Source organism: Coregonus clupeaformis, chromosome 5 (assembly GCF_020615455.1).
Source record: "Coregonus clupeaformis isolate EN_2021a chromosome 5, ASM2061545v1, whole genome shotgun sequence".
Lineage (NCBI taxonomy): Eukaryota > Metazoa > Chordata > Actinopteri > Salmoniformes > Salmonidae > Coregonus > Coregonus clupeaformis.
This window is the reverse complement of record NC_059196.1, coordinates 5,199,583-5,216,044: the sequence shown is the minus strand read 5'-3', so window position 1 is coordinate 5,216,044 and position 16,462 is coordinate 5,199,583. Positions and strand designations below refer to the sequence as shown.

The 16,462-nt window shown below is 42.0% G+C and overlaps 1 protein-coding gene across 4 annotated transcripts in view; it reads left to right on the top strand.

The window, feature by feature from the left end:
- The first annotated feature begins 664 nt into the window (after nt 1-664).
- Nucleotides 665-16,462, top strand: part of LOC121559361 (roundabout homolog 2) — a 67,490-nt gene continuing 51,692 nt past the window's right edge. For all 4 annotated transcript variants that reach the window (XM_041872607.2, XM_045212036.1, XM_041872600.2 and 1 more), the window contains exon 1: nt 665-1,201. In XM_041872607.2, the coding sequence (XP_041728541.2) occupies nt 1,123-1,201 (79 nt within the window). In that variant the 5' untranslated portion in view covers nt 665-1,122. The remainder of the gene's footprint in view (nt 1,202-16,462) is intronic.

The window sequence follows — 16,462 nt, the reverse complement described above, 5'->3', positions numbered from 1 at the left end:
GATCAATGAGAGGGAGGAGTGGGTGTGAACCAGCACCTGTTTAATAAATCACTATGGAATCTGGGGCCTGTGGAGGCTCGGTGGCAGACAGTGTTAAAGGGCTGAGCTGCTCTGGACTGTGGATCACAGTGGAAGGGTATCTTCATCATCATCAGCGGTACATGTACTGTAGCAGCATTATCCTTTATCATCATCATTATGATTCAAATTCTCTTCAACAGGAGAAGCAACAATAATAATTTAGTGATCACCAATAAATGATTAAAGTCACCATAATAATCCTCATATCCCCTTGATTACAGTTATGTTGGTCAATAACAACATATGCCCGCTGTGATGTAGTTTTCATCTATTTGTGTTAGCCTACTTATAGGCAACACATGCCATTAATCATTTCAGCCAATTGACAGGCTAGGATTATGTTTATTGAATTACCTATAATTGCTTTGCCATACAATGTCAGGCTCATATGAGTTGGGGTCTAAGGAAACTGACACCTGCAATTACTGTAAAGATTGACATGGTTGAAATAATCTCACAGTCATCTAGCCATGCGCAGCGCAGCAGGGGGATCAGGCAGGTCAGAGCCTGCACAGATGTCGCTCCTGTCTCTTTAAGAATACATCCTTGTATTGGTGAAGGTTTTATAGCGGAGAGCTGTGTACGCAGTTCAGCATGTGCGTCAGTTGACATTCGTAAACTGGTGATCTCTTATTCCAGCCACAGGGCACACATAACAGAGATGCGAGCGGGAGCCCAATTTCTCAGACGAAGCTGTCTTGTTTGTATTTTATAGAAGATTAATATATTTACGTATCGATTTGTTGTTTTATGGTAGAACGACTTGCTGAGGACGTTTCGCATCAAGATTTCATTATGATTTTGCGTGCATAATGTGCTGGGGCGAAATGATGTTCCGATGTATTTCTTCAGGCGAAATTGTCATGGGGTCTGGAGAGCTGTTGTTAAAGAAGTTCTGCGGGGCGATTTTAACAGCTTGAAAAAAATCCAGCTGAGCTCGTAGTAAACACTAATTGTTTACCTCTTTGATAAATTTGGATACTGAATGTGACGGAGGGTGAAAACCAGTTTGGACATAGACCGACCTGTCACTACGCAAAAATGACAAACTACAAGAATATGGAGACACATAGCACACATGTCCTGCTATTGACGGTGTCAATCATCTGTACCGCCTCAGGTAAGTGAGAAACTACAACATGAACTCTTCATCTTCTCAACTTTTATGCGTAGTCGATGCATCAAGTACAGGTAACTGCCGAAATAAAGGAAACACTTGAGTAAATTAGGGATACAAGGTATATCGAAACAGGTGCTTCCACACAGGTGTGGTTCCTGAGTTAATTAAGCAACTAACATCCCAACATGCTTAGGGTCATGTTTAAAAATGACCAGTTGCCCATTCTTTTGACTACCATGGCTAGAAGAAGAGATCTGTGACTTTGAAAGACGTTCTCAAAGGAGCATAGGGGTTTAAAGTGTGTGTGTCATCAGATCTCAACCCAATTAAAGACTTATAGAAGATTTTGAAGCAGTGCCTGAAACAGCGTTTTCCATCAACAAAACACAAAATTATGACATTTCTTGTTGATGAATGTTGTTGCAACCCTCCAATAGAGTTCCAGACACTTGTAGAATCTATGCCAAGGCGCATTGAAGCTGTTCTGGCGGCTTGTGGTGGCCCAACGCCCTATTAAGACATTATGTTGGTGTTTCCTATTTTGGCAGTTACCTGTAGGCTAGGCTATGGAACATTGTTTTGATGGTATTAATAGTCAATGAAAAGTAATGCAAGCTGTTGATTTCCCTTTAAAAAATGTTTTACATTATATTTATTATTGTGGTTAAAAGGCTATATCACAAGGGTTTGCATCACAAGGTTATGCAAATCAACATATTACACTGTAAAACACAACAGTAAATATTATAAGCAAAACCAGATTTTGAGGCCATACTCCTCCTTCAGCACTTTATGGACCCCATTGTTAATCCCCGTCATAACAGAGGCATTGTCAGTCCATGTCCCCAGGAGTTTCTCTTTTTTAAGACAACACTTCTCGAGGAAAGCCACAACAGCACAGGCTATAGATTTGGCATCTCCTCCCTCCAACTCAACAAGCCCCAGAAATGTTGATACAATTGTCTGCTTGGCGTCACTAAAGGACCTTATCACAACCCATAGGTACTTAGAAACACTTACATCCGTGGACTCATCGAGGAGGAGGCTGAAACGCTGGTCCCCCACATCTGCGACCAACTTTTTCAGAAAGTATGGTGGTAGAACACCATTAATCATTTCTGTGCACTTTGTCCTGTGCATTTTGAAGTGGGTAGCAGCAGTGGAGTCTGAGAAAGCAGCTCTACATGCTTCTCCAATGTGATCACATGCCAGCATGGAACAGTGTTCAGTGATAGCTAATGCCATGGTGGCCTCAGCCTTTTTTGCAGAGTCAATTTTTTAAACCATAAATGGCAGCTTGTTTTGGGTGGAACTGTTATAAGGCTTTGCCTTTTGAGTATGTTTTTGAGTTGTCATGTGTTTTTTTTACATCACTAAGTTTGGCGTAGAAATCAGCCTTACAATACAGGCAGTATGCCCGTGTATCATCTCCAATAAACGGCTTCAACCAGCCTTTGAATTCAGGGTTTGATTCCCACTCCTTTCTGTATTTTTGAGTGTACAGTTTAGACTGAGACCTGATGAGCTAGCCAGCTAGATGTTTAGCTTATGTCACAGAGAGGCACACACACAGTGGATGAGGTGAGTCAAATGCAGTGATTTATTTTTGTACAGTGATTTATTTTAGACAAAGAACATTTTAAATTTACAGGGCGGGTTCAGCCAGCGACGGCTTCCCGCATGCGCGGTTCATTTGCAGTCTGGACGCGGAGTGGTGAACATCTCCTACTCTGACTGCAGCTGGGAGGGACTGCTGCGTGAGGACTGGGCCGCCTGTGAGTGCTTTGGGACTGGGGTGGGGCCCACGGCAGCACCCGCTGCTCGTTGAGAAGAATAAGAACGATATGTGCTTTCATGTCAGTCTCCAAAAGTCTCCAATAACACCAGAAAAAGTCGCTAGATTTGTCGCTAGTCGACTTTTTTGAAAATGTGTCGCTAGAGGGGAATGAATACTCGCTAAATATAGCGACAATGTCGCTAAGTTGGCAACACTGTAATCAAAACTGCTCTGAGAAGCGCAATAAGTATGAATGCTCTGACTTCTGCGGAGGCCAAATGCACTATCGGCTAGAGCGCACATATGGCCTACATGATGAGATTATATGGACAAAAGAGCGAGATTGTGTGTTTTTTTTTGTTGCCAAACATCAATTATCATGTCACTAGAATAAGACCCTCAATATTTATTGGAAAGGTGCATCATTTTACCGACACAAAAAGATCTCACCTTCACTGGAAAATGTCCTTCAGGCCTGTCATTAATTTTTCTATCCGACATGTCCTTTACTCACATAAAAAGGATGGACGGAAACCTGGCTTACTTACAAGCCATCTGCGCTTTGTTCAACTTTTCCTCACCCATGCTTGCATTTCTCAAGTCTTCTCTTCGAATCACATTTCTACGGTCACAATATTTTGTCCCCTACGCTTTCATTTTTGAACCAATGTTCACGTCTGGGTGGGGTTTAGAAGGGGGGCGAACTAAATTGGTTACTATTGGTCAATACATTTGGAGTGAGATTTGACCTCGTTTTTTTGTTGTTGTTCCCAGTTGCACCAATACTCTCCCCATTGAGCAGTAGACTGAATCACTGGGACATCCAGATGGTCACTACCAATGTTACAAGTTATTTCTCATGTAGGCTGCCATCCTACTAAAATTGGTCATAGCTACTGCCGGCGACATGTGACCATACAGCTGCCCAGTGGGAAGCAACTCGATACAACACCGGTGCACTGGTCATTCACACTGGCTTGTCGTGCTTCCCGTGATCAGTAACGTTGGCTAATAATTGGCATGTCACGGGGAAATACATGGTGACCAATATTACAACTTAATTATCCCTCGCTCATCGAAATAAACAACTTTCTTTTACAAGTTTTAGCCACAGATGAAAGGGGAATCAGCGCCAGGCTGTAGCTGCCAGCTAGCCAGCATGGGTGGGTAGGTTTGTTCAAATGTTGAGTACACGGACTATGGATGTGGTTGTTGAACTGTTACTCCAAATGTATTGACCAACAGTAACCAATTTAGTTCGCCTCCCTTCTAAATCCCACCCACACATGAACATGTTCAAAAATAAAAGCGTAGGGAAAAAAAGATTGTAACCATAGAAATGTGATTCGAAGTGAAGACCTGGGAAATGCAAGCATGGGTGAGGAAAAGTTGCAAAAAAAGCAGAGCAGAATGCTCTCGGTTTCCTTTTTTAAAATCATTTATATCGTTTGTTTTTGGCTTGCAATACTTTGATTAGTTTGTGTTTACAAGTTAAAGTTTTTGCTTAAAATATTTTAGTTTCCTCTCAATACTTGTTCAGCGTTACGCTATATTTAGTTTTTCGTTTAAAAATCCAAAGGTTTTACGACCCATGAAAAATAACTATATTATTTTTTTTAATCAAATGTGATGCCATAGGCGTGGGTGTGTGCATGCTTTCATGCGTTTGTGCGTGCCTGTGTGCAATTTACATTCTATCCCCCAGACACCCCACCGATCAAACTCTTTTTGAGTCGCTGTCAGAGCACACTGGTGCCATATAGTGTGAAGTGTATTGAGTGAGATGCTTCACACATCCAGAGGTTTCTTATTATGCATGTTTCCATCAGATGTCTTAAGTGTTGTGTTGACGCTGATTAAGAGACAACACTCATAGGACATCAATACAGCTGCCTCAGTCACTGTGAGCATCCACATCATAGGCTACTTTGAGAGACTGGCAATCCTATGATGAAATGTTTACAGAGGATAAGTACTACAAGATTCGAAATGAATGTCCCTGAGACCAGATGATTGATGTCAAAAACAAATAAAACAAATATTTACTTTACAGACACAAATGATAGACACTGGTGTACTACATGGATGCATTTAGGACAGTGTTGCATCATCATGTTAGCAGCAGGGGTCTTAGTTGACTTGGTCTCCACTTTCAGTCAGGCTGTTAATGCATGGTCTCCATTCTCTCTCTGGAGTCCATCAATATGCCAATACTTTCCCAAGTTGTTTTTGAACTTGTGACAGTGTGTTGAATGTGTCCTCCTTGGCCTCTGTTTGATTCTGTAAAAAAGAGGGATCCTCCACAAATTTGCATTTGATTGAAGGCAGAAAGAGGGAAAATTGTGTGCCTCGGGTTGAGCGAGACGGAGTTGCCAGAGCTAGCTGTCTCTGCTTAACATATTGGTTGCAGTCTCAGTACTTAACTTGCCTCACAAGTGTTTCACACTCACAGACTGATCAATCTGATTTCAGGTCGGAATTAAATCGCTTTACGCTTTGTAATGACAAATCACTGCTATTTCAAATAAGTTAAGTTTAATTAATTCTGAGCACTTGGTGTTCTTGGCGTTTTACTAATCCAATGCTAAACACCCCTGAATGAAATAGCCTACAGAGATATGTGTTCCTCCTCCCCCTGTTTACTTAGCTAGTGAAACATCATGGCTGCAGATTCACCCAAATCCTCTCAGAGCTGCACTTAATGAAAATGGTCTCTGGTCTGGATGATAAAACCACAACAACAGTGTCTGCCCACAGCCTACTACTGTACAGTACACAGCCTGGCTTGAGTCATGTCACTGAATAATGTCCTGCTTCTGGGACATGCTGATGACATCACTGAGATGAGACATGGGCTGTAAGGGCAGCTGCCAGACAAAGGCCCTGTCTCAGATATATATGATAATATATGAGACGGAAGCACACAACATGCACACAGAGAGTCAATGGAAGACTACAGGTTTAGGGCTGAGAGCATCACTATGAGTCCGCGCTCCAAAGACCATTTGACAGCGTGCCAAGAGTAGCCAAACTTTTCTCCTTATGACTCTCAAATGCTTCTCAAGGGCTTTTGGATCCACTCCATTATGTAAATGTTATAAGAAGTGAAAGGTTCATGAATAAATCTCAGTGGATAGCAACCAGCCCCAAAGGTAAGCAGCCCCTACAAATTTCTGTGGCGGTGTCCCAATGTATCCTTGTGTGCCAGCTACGGTAGTTCCTGAGTGCTACTACCCATACCCAACAGGTACACTCTGTCTCCCCTGATTTTTTTGTAAACTGTGAAAAAGATAGGAAACAGGGTCAGGGGTGTACTGTTTTTAAGGAGAGTTGTATTCCCAGCGCAGACCTAGAGGGGTACTCTTACCCTGAACAACAACAGGATTTAAAGTCAAGCAGGACGTAGTTCTCCCTCTGGTTTTGTTGTTTTCACACCATATTAGCATGATGGGGGTACACTAATGCCCCTGGGGAAGAAGGACATTGACGCATGCTTAATATTTGTAAGTATGAATTAATGAAAGAAACCCAATTACATAATGTCATAGCTAGCAGCCATAGGCCAAATATAGCCTGGATCAACAGGGCTGTAAAGATGGGGCTTGATCTTCCCCTAAGCTCTTCTCCTGCTACCTCTGCCTGCTTAATAAGGCAGAAGTGTATGAGAAGCCATGAGCCAACATGTGGGTGGGTGTCTGAAGTTGCAATAAGAGCCAATTCAATAGCTTGTCTATCAGATGGAGTGCTTTGCTTCTTTCGTGGTCACTCTCCGACAATGCTTTGTTGCTTGCTGTCCTGTGGATGTTTCATGTTCTCCATTAATAGCTTTTACTATCTTAATAAATCTACAGTGTATGACTATGGATGTTATTTAGCCCCATTATCCTTGCATAATGAGTTACTCATTATCTATAATATGATTAGCTCTCTGGATTCCCTCGCACAGTATGTGAGGGGTAGATATACAGTGGGGAAAAAAAGTATTTAGTCAGCCACCAATTGTGCAAGTTCTCCCACTTAAAAAGATGAGAGAGGCCTGTAATTTTCATCATAGGTACACGTCAACTATGACAGACAAAATCAGGAAAAAAAATCCAGAAAATCACATTGTAGGATTTTTAATGAATTTATTTGCATATTATGGTGGAAAATAAGTATTTGGTCAATAACAAAAGTTTCTCAATACTTTGTTATATACCCTTTGTTGGCAATGACACAGGTCAAACGTTTTCTGTAAGTCTTCACAAGGTTTTCACACACTGTTGCTGGTATTTTGGCCCATTCCTCCATGCAGATCTCCTCTAGAGCAGTGATGTTTTGGGGCTGTCGCTGGGCAACACGGACTTTCAACTCCCTCCAAAGATTTTCTATGGGGTTGAGATCTGGAGACTGGCTAGGCCACTCCAGGACCTTGAAATGCTTCTTACGAAGCCACTCCTTCGTTGCCCGGGCGGTGTGTTTGGGATCATTGTCATGCTGAAAGACCCAGCCACGTTTCATCTTCAATGCCCTTGCTGATGGAAGGAGGTTTTCACTCAAAATCTCACGATACATGGCCCCATTCATTCTTTCCTTTACACGGATCAGTCGTCCTGGTCCCTTTGCAGAAAAACAGCCCCAAAGCATGATGTTTCCACCCCCATGCTTCACAGTAGGTATGGTGTTCTTTGGATGCATTTCAGCATTCTATGTCCTCCAAACACGACGAGTTGAGTTTTTACCAAAAAGTTATATTTTGGTTTCATCTGACCATATGACATTCTCCCAATCCTCTTCTGGATGTACTCTAGCAAACTTCAGACGGGCCTGGACATGTACTGCCTTAAGCAGGGGGACACGTCTGGCATTGCAGGATTTGAGTCCCTGGCGGCGTAGTGTGTTACTGATGGTAGGCTTTGTTACTTTGGTCCCAGCTCTCTGCAGGTCATTCACTAGGTCCCCCCGTGTGGTTCTGGGATTTTTGCTCACCGTTCTTGTGATCATTTTGACCCCCACGGGGTGAGATTTTGCGTGGAGCCCCAGATCGAGGGAGATTATCAGTGGTCTTGTATGTCTTCCATTTCCTAATATTTGCTCCCACAGTTGATTTCTTCAAACCAAGCTGCTTACCTATTGCAGATTCTGTCTTCCCAGCCTGGTGCAGGTCTACAATTTTGTTCCTGGTGTCCTTTGACAGCTCTTTGGTCTTGGCCATAGTGGAGTTTGGAGTGTGACTGTTTGAGGTTGTGGACAGGTGTCTTTTATACTGATAACAAGTTCAAACAGGTGCCATTAATACAGGTAACGACTGGAGGACAGAGGAGCCTCTTAAAGAAGAAGTTACAGGTCTGTGAGAGCCAGAAATCTTGCTTGTTTGTAGGTGACCAAATACTTATTTTCCACCATAATTAGCAAATAAATTCATAAAGAATCCTACAATGTGATTTTCTGGATTTTTCTTTCTCAATTTGTCTGTCATAGTTGACGTGTACCTATGATGAAAATTACAGGCCTCTCTCATCTTTTTAAGTGGGAGAACTTGCACAATTGGTGGCTGACTAAATACTTTTTTCCCCCACTGTACAAATTCGTCAGTCACAAGATGGGGACTTCAAAATGGCACGTCAAGGGAACTGTAGGCTACTGTTGCTATTGTTCAGATGGGTTAAATGGAATAGTAGCCTGAAATCTGGAAACTAACTGTAGGTCTATAACCACTCACATAGCCTAATATAATATTAACTCCTGCAGAATTAAGCCTTTCTTTCAGTAAAATGATACACCAACTGTAAAATTGGACTCGGAACAGGAGTGGAGAAATACTTTTCTTTTTTTCAGCATCTTGCGAGAATGAATGCGTGGTTAGGGACGTCTGTAAAGGTGCTATCTTTATCAGCGTCATAAAAGCTGATAGTATTTCTACCACATAAAATATGCATCCAAGCCGAACTGAAATCTTAGCAGAAACATGTTGAGTTATTTTAACAGGTTTTAATTTCCTTAAAACCGGTCAAAGTGATGTCATTTGGAGTTATTGCATTTTCTCCCCGGTCCCTAAATGTGGGGATAACAAGTATTTGATACACTGCCGATTTTGAAGGTTTTCCTACATACAAAGCATGTAGAGGTCTGTAATTTTTATCATAGGTACACTTCAACTGTGAGAGACGGAATCTGAAACAAAAATCCAGAAAATCACAATGTATGATTTTTAAGTAATTAATTTGCATTTTATTGCATGACATAAGTATTTGATCACCTATCAACCAGTAAGAATTCCGGCTCTCACAGACCTGTTAGTTTTTCTTTAAGAAGCCCTCCTGTTCTCCACATATTACCTGTATTAACTGCACCTGTTTGAACTTGTTACCTGTATAAAAAACACCCGTCCACACACTCAATCAAACAGACTCCAACCTCTCCACAATGGCCAAGACCAGAGAGCTGTGTAAGGACATCAGGGATAAAATTGTAGACCTGCACAAGGCTGGGATGGGCTACAGGACAATAGGCAAGCAGCTTGGTGAGAAGGCAACAACTGTTGGTGCAATTATTAGAAAATGGAAGAAGTTCAAGATGACGGTCAATCACCCTCGGTCTGGGGCTCCATGCAAGATCTCACCTCGTGGGACATCAATGATCATGAGGAAGGTGAGGGATCAGCCCAGAACTACACGGCAGGACCTGGTCAATGACCTGAAGAGAGCTGGGACCACAGTCTCAAAGAAAACCATTAGTAACACACTACGCCGTCATGGATTAAAATCCTGCAGCGCACGCAAGATCCCACTGCTCAAGCTAGCGCATGTCCCGTCTGAAGTTTGCCAATGACCATCTGGATGATCCAGAGGAGGAATGGGAGAAGGTCATGTGGTCTGATGAGACAAAAATAGAGGTTTTTGGTCTGAACTCCACTCGCCGTGTTTGGATGAGGAAGAAGGATGAGTACAACCCCAAGAACACCATCCCAACCGTGAAGCATGGAGGTGGAAACATCATTCTTTGGGGATGCTTTTCTGCAAAGGGGACAGGACGACTGCACCGTATTGAGGGGAGGATGGATGGGGCCATGTATCGCGAGATCTTGGCCAACAACCTCCTTCCCTCAGTAAGAGCATTGAAGATGGGTCGTGGCTGGGTCTTCCAGCATGACAACGACCCGAAACACACAGCCAGGGCAACTAAGGAGTGGTTCCGTAAGAAGCATCTCAAGGTCCTGGAGTGGCCTAGCCAGTCTCCAGACCTGAACCCAATAGAAAATCTTTGGAGGGAGCTGAAAGTCTGTATTGCCCAGCGACAGCCCCCGAAACCTGAAGGATCTGGAGAAGGTCTGTATGGAGGAGTGGGCCAAAATCCCTGCTGCAGTGTGTGCAAACCTGGTCAAGACCTACAGGAAACGTATGATCTCTGTAATTGCAAACAAAGGTTTCTGTACCAAATATTAAGTTCTGCTTTTCTGATGTATCAAATATTGTCATGCAATAAAATGCAAATTAATTTCTTAAAAATCATACAATGTGATTTTCTGGATTTTTGTTTTAGATTCCGTCTCTCACAGTTGAAGTGTACCTATGATAAAAATTACAGACCTCTACATGCTTTGTAAGTAGGAAAACCTGCAAAATCGGCAGTGTATCAAATACTTGTTCTCCCCACTATCCTTGAGAGGCTGGTAGAGCGTGATCACCTTATTTGAGGCCAACAGCCTCTCATTCAATGGGCCCCTCCCTCTGGAAGACACTTCAAGGTTGCCCACAATTCAGTCTTATGGACAACCTGGGCTCCTGCTTTAGCATTTGATAGCGCTGAAAGCTTCTATGTAGAGTGTGTTGAGTAAAGGACTAGTCTGATTGTGAAATGGGTGTATCTACATTATTTCTCCAGTGTGTCCTATTACAATGCCATAAACCTTACACAACCACTTATTGGATCAACACAGATGGGAGTATTTTGTGACACAGCACAGATCTAAGATTTTGCTCTGTTCTGTGTTTTTTATGTAATTTATTCATTTATGTGGAAATGTGGGTTTAGAAATATGCCCTTCCCTTAGCTGTTCACCCTTAGCGTGTTCAATTCTGTTAGTTCATTTGGAAACGGGATTGACCTAGAATCATATTTTGGGGCAAATCAAGTCACACCAAAGCATTTAAAGAATTCCCTATGCACATTGAACTCTCTGTGGACCCACCATGCTATGTATTTCATGTGGTTGAACGCTATCCATGCCAAATGGGCCATGAGCATTAGCAGAATGTTTGTACCGCTTTATAGAAGCCTCCGATATTGCCAACACATGTTTTTCTCTTTGTCACAAACCGCGAACATGGTTGGTTGCTTGTTTTTTTTGTCTCTGAAAGGTGAACTCAACTGCCACCCACAATCTTCTTGTCATAAATCAAAAATAGCCAGATTTTATACATCAAAGCAGCCTTACAATGTGACCCAAATGAACTACCCTCCAGTGCATGCATTATAACATTGGCTGAAATAGTACTCGCAACTATTTCATGTTTCAAAACAATTTCTTTATCGAGATGAAGGGTACTGCTATTGGATCCCCTATGGCTCCAAACTATGCTAATCTGTATGTGGGTTACATGGAGAAACAGTCTTATCAATCCTCAGATTATTTTTTTGCCCAACACTATTATTTGGAAACGATACATTTATATTTTTGTTCTATGGAGGGGTGATGCAGAACAGCTCTAGGCGTTCCATGCTTTTCTTAACTCTTGTTCTGAGCACCTGAGATTCACTATGCAATTTGACACACGTCAAATCAGTTACCTTGATCTTTTGATTATTTGTGATGATAATGTTCTATACACCGAACTTTATAAGAAACCCACTGATAGTTGTCACCCTCTTCCCTTGAAAAACTGTTTGCCGTACAGCCAATTCTGTCGAATCAAAATAATTTGCAAAAAACTATTACACTTCGACAGAAACATGGCTGAGATGCAAAGAAAATTAAATGAAAGGGGGTACAAAAATGGTCAGATCAATACTGCCATTGAGAAAATCCAAAACAAATTGAGACATGATCTCTTTCAAGGACAGTTAACCATTATTATCGCAAAAATAACCATTATTGTGTTCTCACTACGCGCTATTCAAAGTGCTCTGAACAAATATAGGGAATCGTTCACAAACATTGGTACATTCTAAGATCTGATGATTTCTTATAAGCTTCCGGGTTAGAGTCCCGCTCCTTGAAAGCGGCAGCTCTACCTTTTTAGCACAGTGCGGATGTTGCCTGTAATCCATGGCTTCTGGTTGGGGTATGTACGTACAGTCACTGTGGGGACGATGTCATCGATGCACTTATTGATGAAGCCAGTGACTGATGTGGTGTACTCCTCAATGCTATCGGAAGAATCCCGGAACATATTCCAGTCCGTGCTAGCAAAACAGTCCTGTAGCTTAGCATCAGCTTCATCTGACCACTTTTTTTTATTGACTGAGTCACTGGTGCTTCCTGCTTTAGTTTTTGCTTGTAAGCAGGAATCAGGAGGATATAATTATGGTCAGATTTGCCAAATGGAGGACGAGGGAGAGCTTTGTACGCGTCTCTGTGTGTGGAGTAAAGGTGGTCTACAGTTTTTTTTCCCTCTGGTTGCACATTTTAACATGCTGGTAGAAATTAGGGAAAACAGATTTAAGTTTCCCTGCATTAAAGTCCCCGGCCACTAGGAGCGCCGCCTCTGGATGAGCATTTTCCTGTTTGCTTATGGCCGTATACAGTTCATTGAGTGCGTTCTTAGTGCCAGCAACGGTTTGTGGTAGTAAATAGACAGCTACGAAGAATATAGATAAACTCTTTTGGTAGATAGTGTGGTCTACAGCTTATCATGAGATACTCTACCTCAGACGAGCAAAACCTTGAGACTTTGTCACGAGAATTTCTATCTCTAATTAATCAAACTTAATGCTCTGAATAATTCCCAGAGGGTGTAAATTCTCTGGTTTAATCATGAATTAAACAAAGGTCCGCAACCAGCAAGAATGATCTGTATTTTTAATCATGGAGAGCTCTGCCGCCAAAAAACATACATACAGCATTTATACCCCTTGACACACAAAGGCACTTTGCTCTGCCCACCTTTAAACAGTTTCTGTTCTCTTCAGCCTGGAATGTTTAGTCTCAGCAGTTTCTAACTCACCCCCTATGTTAGTGGGTTTATAATGATAACCTTAACACAGTTCACACAGTCATCATCAGTATTGGGGTTAACAATTTTAGTCATAATCATAATTCCTCCATCAGTCCACCCTTTGACTAAATTTGTTCACCCTTAGGACAAATGTATTTACAAGCATGACCAATCTGATCTTCATACGTCAGAACTAATAAACATTTCATCCAATTGTGGTCTTTCAGGGTCAAAGTCCTCGTCATCCACCAAGCCTGGAGGATTGTCTTTCACATTCCCCTGGTCAGAGTCCGGAGTCGGTCCATCTCTCATCATTTGTTGAGATACTGCATTCACCAACGCCTTACTCACCAATCCTCGGACACAGGGAACAAGACAACAACCACATAATACAAGAATACCCATACAACCGCTGACCGTCCCTAAGATGGTGGCTCCTATGGTTTTCCATTTACCAAACATTTCATCAAACCACCCTATCCACGATGTACTAACTTCTGAGTTCTAAGCTCATTCTTCACTTAGTGCAGTTAATTCTGCAAGAGCTCTGGTGCCTGTCCCATCCGGTGTGGTGGTGTTAGGGATAAATGTGCAACAATGGCTTATCATTCTATAGACACCGCCCCTTTCTGCCTGATCTAGAGCCAACCTCTTTTACTAAGTCATGAGTGGGATGGCGGATAATTGTTCAGAGATCCCTTTTACTGCATCTCTAGTCCTGCCAATAAATCGTTGTTGGTCGTAATAGATATAATTAATCCACTTCACAATTTTGTTTGTCACCCACCAAAAGAACGTGGTAGTAAACCCTTCCCCTAATTCTTTCATAGCTTGTTATCCATCCGATACCCCCCTTGGTATCCCAATCGCATCCATCTAAATAGGGCTATTCTCCTTCTTGTTAAAACTCCTCCTACGTCTGTTTAACCCTTTCCTTGGTTCCTGGTGACTAGTTCTAACTAGCTGAATCAGTAGAACCAGGGCGCACGTATCCAGCCACCCTTTTGGTATTCTCTGCCTTATACTGCCTTTACTGGCACACGCCCACCACACATTGGTTACAGGGGCTGTAAGGTTCAGAATTCTCTCCTGTGCTTCTGAACTCAAGTCAATCACATTACTACTATCTCCAATTGATAATTGGTGATGTCTTTGTTTCTCTTTACCCCCCATCTGGATGTTCAGTCCCGCCCGGTCTCATATTCCCGTCCCCAAGTGTGTTTAAACACTTGAGTCTAGGAACAATCCGCTGTGGGGGGCGAACACGAATATAATGGGATTTTATAATCCCAAATTGCTTATTGACATGTACCCCACCCATTGGCTACGTCCCTAACCCTTATTTTGAATGTGACAGTCTGCCCTTCTCTGACTCCCATTTTGTAGGCCACTCGTCCTTGACGGTCAGTATGTCGGCTCGCTTCTCTTCTCCTTTTCTTCTTAACAATGTGTTAAGTTGCGTCAATTCAAATCTGGTATTGGGAACAAAAAGAGGTCAATACACGTCTTCTATAATAGACTAGTATTTTAATTAATGCAAAACCTTCAATGGTAAATATGATGTTCGTATATACGGGTCCACTGAAATACCACACAGGGCAGACAGAGAACTGGTCCATTGTTCTAAGTTCTTCCCTAAATACTCTGACAGAGATAGTTCCCGCTCCCTGCTGGCCTATCAGAGTAGAGACTGAGCGTGGTTTAGACCCTATCGTTGGCGCACAGGCTGGTCCCAGCCCCTTGGCGCCAGGCATAAGTTGTTATCATCACAACTTGTCCAGAGAGTCGGCACTTTTGCAGTACACGCAGTACAAACCTATTATGTTTAATCATTAATGCATTCTTTCTAAGCTAGGCATCACATCTAGTTATAAGAGAATAGATCCCCACAAATGGTAAGGGCATAGCACAATTGGTGGTGGATCTTGACATATCAAGACCATTGCCGAGACTATGATGCAACTCAAGTTATCCATATTCCCAAAAACCGCCAACCCTCTCCTGTCCTCAGTCTTTCTGCTTGGTATTACCCCATACTCGCACCCTGAGAACACACTACAGTGATGATAGGTCGGGGTAGGAGATCTTCGTTAACAGAGGTGATCCCCAGACCCTATTGGTCCAGTTCTTCTCTCTAACTCTGCATGTGTTCAGTGGTGCTTGTATGTGTTCTTACCTTTTTGCAATGGGTAACGTGGACCCAGGTTGCTCTTTCTGCTAATCTAATGGCAAACGCAGTGACCAATATAACCTGATAGGGCCCTTCCCAACAGGCCTGCTTCCAGTCTTTCTTCTTTAGGGACTGGATGCTCACCAGTCGCCTGGTTAGATAGAGTGGGTCACCTTCTCCTTTAGTTCACCTGTGGGGCACAAAACCTCTGACATACCGGTGTGGTTAATAACTACCTTCTCACGGTTTCGCTAACTCTGGCATTCTAGATGGTCTACCAAATCCCTTCTCCAATGGCAATAACCCTTCTTCATCTGGAGTTCTCCTGATCGTCATTAATACTATCGGTAGACCTTGTACCCCATTTCTAATCATACCGTTCACATCCGTATTCTCTTTCTAGACTGTATCTAAAAAAAATGTTTTACATTTTTTTTATTTTGTCCTCTCCTCTGTATATTCATTATTTAATCCTACCACTACCATATTTCCCCCCTCTTGACACATGATTCTGCTCATGTGTCAATATTACCACCTACCTAAATAATCACTTAGGTAATATTGGTAATTTATCATCCAATTGCCATTCCTTATTTATTTTTTTAGACTGTCCCTTGCTTCTTTATTGCTCCTCCTAGCCCTGGGCAACATTCCAATGAGATAAGCTAATCTCTTCCTCCTGGTTATACATTTTGTTAACCTTCAATTACCATCAGTAATCTAAAGATGGTAAGTACACACAAAACATGATACAGATATCCCCAGTCCTAACCCATCAATAATCGTTTGTATCAATCTAATTCCTCCCTTGCCTTTCCTCTACTATCCTCCTATCATTACTGGATCAATGATAATAACTGTAATAACTATTAATAATAATTGTAATAACTATTTCGCATTAAATTGTGCCTTTTTCTGATAATGTTATAATTGTAACCTATTGCATTACTTTAGTTTAAAATATAAGTTTGTTTATTTAACAAATCTAGAACCCACTATAGGTTGGTGCTATTCCCTCAGCATAATAGCTAAAGCTACTTGCATCCCCTGGTCCCCGTAACGAAAATAAATTATTGTTCTAGAATTCACCAACTATTTGCATACACCACTGGTGTTAAGCAACCTATCGAATAAAGTAATAACAATTAGAATTTATCAAAGCACTGCCTTCCAGTCAA